Here is a 6,884-nt window from a genome sequence, read left to right on the forward strand (position 1 = left end):
AGGCGCGCCGCTCCCGGGCCCACAGGGCGGTGCCGCGCAGCGCGGGGAGTGGGAGCGGGGAGCGCGCGCCGCCTGCCTTGCGCGCCCGCCAGCCCAGCGCCTCCGGAGCAGGGCCGCCGCGCCGCACGCAGCCCGGCCGCGCCGCAACCGCCGCCGCCGGGCCTTCGTCCGCCGCAGGGAGCCCCGCAGCGACGTGGACCAGGGTGAGGAGGCCGAGGGCCCCCAGCCCCCGGGCAGGCCCGGGGCCGGGCCAGCCCATCCCAGCCCACCTCTGCCCAGGCCTGGGCCTTCCCCTCTCCTAGCCCCTGCCCCTCCCTACGCCTTCCCCGGGACTTGCGCGGGCGGTGGGGCGCCGTGAGCTGCACTTACACCACGGCTCTGGAGATCATCCAGGACACCATCTTCCCGGGGGCTTGGACCCCACCTCGGGGGCGGGTGGGCGCCGAGTGTGGCGGACCAGGCCGCCAACGGCAGGCCGCGTGCTCGCCGGCTCCTCGCGCTCCCAGGGGCCGCGCTGGCGCCCTCGGGAGCCGGACCGGGTGTATGCGCGCTGCGGCCCGAGCTGCGCGGCGGTCGGTCCCCCGCCCGTCCCCGCCCGCGGCCGAGCTGCCGCCGAGCCAGCCGGCCCCGCCCCTGCACTCCGCTGATAGGCGGTGGCGGCGGCGGGGCGCGTCGGCCGAGGCCGGGTCTGGGCGGCCGTGCTCCGGAGGCTGGGCGGTCTGGACCCCGGCCGGCGCCGGAAAGCCTCGTGGCCCCGGACCCCTGCGCTCGAACCTACACGTTCCTTTTCTTTACATCCCTGGGACGCCCACCTGGCGTGGAAGGGAAGAGGGGATGGCGGGAGGCTGAAGCAGGGGACTTGTGGGTAGGGGTTGTGATTGTATGTGTGAAAAAATAGCAGGAACTCTTGTGGCCGATATACTCCTCTGGATCAGGCCCTAGAATCTGGGGAGGCAAGATTTGGAGATGTGTGTAGCCATATCCGGTGTCTCCACCGTTCACGGAGGCCCAGCGCCCTGGGCATCCTCAAAGTACGGCATTTTAAGGGAAACGTCGGGAGGATTCTCGCACAGGCCTCGGTATATATTAGGAGTCTCGTGGTGTGTGGTGCAGTGCGGGGGGGGGGGCAGAGGAGGGTGGCTTTGGTTTTCATGTTCGCAGCAGTGGGTGTATTCATATCACTGTTCTGGGCCTTTCACAGCACCTTTGCAATCACGACATCTGCAGAGCCTGTTTTACGAACACACATCTGAGCCTGCCAAATATTCAAAGTAAAAACTGGGCCTGGGATTCCTGACCCGCTCTGCTATTTACAGTTTCCTTTTTTGGGGGAGGTTGGGTTACTGCTTACTCCATGCAGTTCTTGCTGATAGCATAATTTCAGGAGATAGGATTTAAAAACAGTTTTTTGGTGGCAGTACCAAATTGAGAAACTGATTTCAAATTTAGTCTTTTTTTTTTTCCCCAGTTCAGAGGACAGTAAAAGGTAATTCTAATATTCAGATGGTGCAAAAAATAAAGGACGAAATGTCGGCTTTAAGCCTTTAATTAAAGTCCTAGAAATTAGCTTATTTTGTGACCATGTAATTTATTCTTTTTGTTCCTCAGTTTCCCCATAGTAAAAAGGGACTAATAATACTGTAGCTTACCTCTTGCCTTCCAGAGTGACATGAGGCACTGCTAAATAACATGTTTAGGAAGTTCTCCAACTTGCTTGGAAGAAGATTGAGGGCGTATATAAGATTATCCTGAGTTCTTTTAAGTTCCCAGGTTCAATAAATTTAGTAATATTTTTATTACTTAAGAATTGAGCTCAGAAGTTAGGTTCTTTTTGTTATTTACTCATATTAAGAATATATGTTTTAGTTTCAGGGATCTCGTTAATGAAAATTTGTAATTGTTTGGAATCTTTTATTTTTGGCTAGTCAGCATTCTTTGGGGATCAGGTGTGTCACATAAGCACCAGTTTTCTGGAAAACTCTCTTGCCCAATAAAATTCAAACTCTTATGAATAGCATTTAAATCCATCCATGAATAGGTCCTGAGATGTTGTTACAGCCTGAGTTTTTACTGCCTTCCCAACCCTTTTGGACCCCTACCCTTTCCCTAGCTCTCTTCTCTGAAACAAGTTGTATCTATCTACATGCCCAGCACCTTTGCCCACACTTCCATTTTTTTCTTTAATGATTTACTCTCCATTCTCTACCTATCAGAATCTTTGTTTTTCAGAGTACTATGGCATGAGGATGTTCTTGAGTTTCCCCAGTGAAAATTATTCGTAATTTTTCCTAGGCTCCCATAATTTAGTTGAATTTCTATTTAATGTCTATTTCATTCTGCTTTATATTATGGCTATGTTTTACTGATGTCTAATTTACTGGATGGTAAAATGTTTGAGGACAGATACCGTATATTAGATATCTTTGTGTTTTCCAAGTCGGTAGAATAGGATAATTGCCCAAGGAAAGTTTGAAAAGTTTGTTAGTACAGACACTCTGTTAAGTATTGGAGCTTTATGAAATTTTAGCCATGTACTGTAGAAGTCTCTTAAAGATGTGTTTCTTGTGTTCTTAATATGGGGGTCATCATTCTGAATATTATTTCACTGCATTCACTGTAATATATGCCTTCAGGGGTTGCAGAGATATTAGGACTGTTGGCTGCTCTATAAAATGTCCCTAGGCTCCTGTGTGTTAAATTTCATTTTGTATGCTTATTTTGTCTTCAGACTCTTCCATATTCATATCACTTTTTGTTGTTCTCAATCTGGAACAGCCTCCTTCTTTATACATTTCAATATGCCATGTGCTGGAAACCACCTGCTCTGTGCTAAGCACATGTTGTTGAATCAACCTTTACAACCCAAAAAGCGTAGGTAGTGTTTATCCCCATTTGATATACTGGAAACTGAGGTTTTGAGCGCTCACTGCCAATGACCATATAGCTCATAGGTGACACAACTGGAACTAGTCCATGCTTCCTGAGCGTTCTTGACATTATACTGTGGTAGTCGAATTGTGACTAAGGAAGTGGGTCCAGATGGGGAGTGCCCTCTTGGAGGAAGTTGGGAGGTAAATTTTTTTGCTTGGTGGTGATTGGGGCTAATCAGTAGCATTTAATGGTGGGGACTAGGGATGTTATACTTTTGCAATGTAGGGGCTATCCTGAACAAAGAATGTTCCTGTGTCCTATATGGTTAGGAATATCCTGCCTGACATTTGTGTAACATTCATAATTATTGGAATCTAGAAACTCCATTTTACATATAAGCTAATGGTTTTAACTGAGACTGAACTTTACAGCGTCTATTTCCACATGCAAATGTGTGAAAGGAAGATTTGTTTTGTTCACAACTTGACCAAGAGTTGTTTTCAGTTTTGGAAAATTGCATTACAAACCATTTTGCTGTCATATTCATGTACTAATTACTTTTATATGTCTTCTAGTTCAGTTTTGTTTCAGGATTAACATTGAAATACTTATAAATTATTTTCATTTTCCTTTTACATTTATATTTAGGGTATATGGCTTTGTTTGAAGTTGTTTGTAAGGAAGATTGTTACTAATTTCATTTCAGGGTGATAATGCAGAAGTTGGAAAATATTTTATGGAGGGGAAACATTGAATTTGATAAGGTTGAGAATTGTTAGGCTAAATTCATCTGATGAGGAGTCTCTTATAGAAAGTTCCCAGATTTTAGGAGTAGGTGTTTCTAATCTCTGTGTTGGGCGGGATCTTGGATGGTAGAGATCTTCCTAGTAGGTGGCCATTGAAAAGTCCTTCATGATGTGAGGCAAGGTCCTAGAGACTTGGGAGCAAAGGAAATATATTACCTGTGGCCTAGAAGCTTTTAAAGTGTTGTCTCATTTGACATATTTGAGATCACTTGTAGAGAAAATAGAAAAATTATTTCTACTAAATATTTTTCTTTTTTTTTAACATACCACTAATATTCATTTGTTGTGCTGTGGAGTGCTTCCTTCATTGTATTATGTGAAGACACTTTTCTGTGGGTATTGAATTTAACATGGTGGGAAGCAGCATATTTAGGGCAAAGGACCTTCTATCAGACCTATTTCTGCTCTCGATAATGTGATGTTTGTCAAGTCAGTCTGTTTCCTTTCAAATAGGGTTGATAATGTTATCAAATGCAAGGAGTTTTAAAACTTAAAACTAATTAGAGACTCTTGAAAGAATTGCTTTTTCTTCTACATCTTCACTTAGTATTCTACATCTTCACTTAGATATGTAGATTGTGCATCTTGTACATGTTAAAGTTCATTTATTAGAAAAAAAAAGAGTAGGAAAGTACCTAGGAGAGCAGGTACTGAGAGCAGAATTACACGGTACAGAGGTAGTATCTAATTTGTGTAATTATTAATGAGTATGCCAGTGGTACTAAATACTAGGTCGCTTTCCCCTTCATACTGGAGGAGTATTTTCAAGTGCTTGAAAATATTTTTTATTTGGAGGCAGGCTAAAATTAAATGAGTCTACCGTAATAGTTATTTAGAAATTAGTGTGAGGGAGAGGATCCTAAAGAGAATGACTTAAAAGGTGAACCTGTTCTTTTTCCATCTCCTGCTAGATAAGTATTTCTTTTTATTTTAGCCAGTTCGCCATACCATACTATTATGGTGACTACAGAGGTCAAATTTGCCATCCGACATTGAAATAAAATTGTAAAGAAAAGTAATATTCAAAATACAATAATCAGATTGCAGGAGAATGGAAAGATTGGATTCTGAAGAAGATGAAAGCAAAATATGTCTGTGATGGCTCGATCTAGGGAACACTCATAGTAAGGAATTGACAATATCTGAAGTTTTTATACATTTGAAGTAGTAGCTTTACTTACGATAATTAAGGATTTATACAGAACTTTTTTTTCCCTTCAGGTCATTTGTTTGACCGTGTTAAATGGCAGAGAAACACGTATACACAAACACAAATATGGCAGAGAAAGTCATATTTGGGGAACTTTTGCTATTCATTTAAAATAGAATAGATTAAATCATAGTTCCCTGTTTTGAAATTGAGGTAGATCCATGATTTCAAGTATTGTTCAGGTGCATACAGGGCTTGTGGTGTAATTTGCAGAAAGCTGAAATATTTGATAATTCCACCAGGTATATTAAGCAGACCTTAAAAAATATTTTATTGATGTTTTTGAGTGGTAATTCAAAGCACATGGAATAAAATTCACAAGGGTAAACAATGAAGATAGTCTTTTACTGCCCATCTCCAGCTATCCAGTTTCCTTCACAGGCTGTGTCGCCAGTGTTTTGTTTTTGTTTTTGTTTTTTGCAAGAGCAAAGTCTAGAAACAGACTCAGTTATTATATATAGCCTAAGATAAAGGTGGAATTTTAGACAGTTGAAACATGATGGATTTTGTTGGTAAATGATTTTGTGACAGCCAGCCATTTAATAAAACCTGAAGAAAAAGTAATTCCTGATGGATAAGAAATGTAAATGTGGAAACTAAAAGTGCCGTAAAAATGCAAAAAGAATATATACGTGAAGGTAATATGATCTTGATAGTGGAAAGGCCTCTCAAAGCGTGTGATAAAATCAGAAACCAAAAAGGCAAATTTCATAGACTTGATTACATAAGAATTTAAAACTTTTCTGCTTCCAAAAACGATATAAATGGGATTTCAAAACGAATGATAAACTGGGAAAAAATATTTGTAAAACTAGACAAAGGGTTAATAATCTTACTATATAAAGTACAACACAGCAAAACAAATAAAAAAACATTAATTAAAAATATAATCTCAAAACTTGGAATCTCTGGTTTCCAGTCTAGTATGTAAAGAAGGACCTTAGGAGTTGCCACTCTATCCTAACAACGAGTAAAAAGCTGAACTAAAAAAATCAACTCTTAGATTCTTCAGGGAAATGAAGTCACAGGGTAAACTGCTGCTCTGAAAATTGGAGTGACAGGAAGATACAGGGAATCATAGCTTACTAAAGCAGAAACCTCTGCAACAACCAGGGCCCGGTAAGAAAACCTAAACTATAATTGATGAATCCAGAGGCTCAGTGTGAACAACTCAGTGTTAGAAACTGCAAGAGAATCTAGTCATGGGGGACATCCACACTTTGGTGAGTTTTACCTCCAGGAGTTCTACCAGGTCCTCACAGTTAATATTGGAGAAAAATACCCTGTGTTTTCTAGCAGGAGGAGGGGAAAAGGAACCATTTCAAAATAAACCAGAGTATTCTGCTTTTCTTAACAAGACAGGCTCTCAGGAGAAACTTTTACCAGAGCCTAACCTAAGGGAGGGCAAGTACCCAACATCAACCAGCTCTAGTCTTCCACCTGGGGTAAGGGAAAAACTCTTATTTGAGCTCATGTAGCCGTACATGTAGGGAAAGGGAAATACATAACCCCTGCTATCCTGCCTCAACTCTGGGGAGTTGGAAAGGTAGGGACTGAGAAGCATTGATGAAATTCACAGAGCTCACTGAAAAACTGACACCTAATCAATATTCGACTGGAAAATGCCTCCCCCAATCACCACCATACCGCTACATTGCTAAAGGCGTATTTACCACAGTTCCTTAACCTAGTGTATCATGTCTGCCTTTTCACCAAAAAATACAAGGCATACTAAAAGACAAAAAATACAGAGACTGAGCAATTATCAGAACTAGATTCAGATATGGAAGGAATGTTGGAATTACCAGACCAGGATTTTTTTTTTTAGAGATGACTAATAAGATAAAGATTTTAATGGAAAAAGTAGACAACATGCAAGAATAAATGGATAATGTAAGCAGAGAGGTGGAAATTCTAAGAAAGAATAAAAGAAATATTAGATTAAAAATACTTTAACAGAAACAAAGAATGTCCTTGATGGGCTCATTACTAGACTG

General features: G+C 41.9%; 1 protein-coding gene across 2 annotated transcripts in view; it reads right to left on the bottom strand.

Annotated features, from left to right (window-relative positions):
- The window catches only part of REEP3 (receptor accessory protein 3), a 105,059-nt gene extending 104,516 nt beyond the window's left edge, over positions 1-543 (bottom strand). Inside the window, exon 1 of one of the 2 annotated variants that reach the window (XM_028123981.2) lies at positions 370-543. In XM_028123981.2, the coding sequence (XP_027979782.1) occupies positions 370-401 (32 nt within the window). In that variant the 5' untranslated portion in view covers positions 402-543. The remainder of the gene's footprint in view (positions 1-369) is intronic. The other variant, XM_028123982.2, reaches the window with a different exon arrangement.
- Between the last annotated feature and the right edge of the window lie 6,341 nt (positions 544-6,884).

The sequence above is a fragment of the Eumetopias jubatus genome, unplaced genomic scaffold (genome assembly GCF_037043125.1).
Source record: "Eumetopias jubatus isolate StellerSeaLion01/CBP00866 unplaced genomic scaffold, mEumJub1_p1.0 scaffold_17, whole genome shotgun sequence".
Classification (NCBI taxonomy): Eukaryota; Metazoa; Chordata; class Mammalia; order Carnivora; family Otariidae; genus Eumetopias; species Eumetopias jubatus.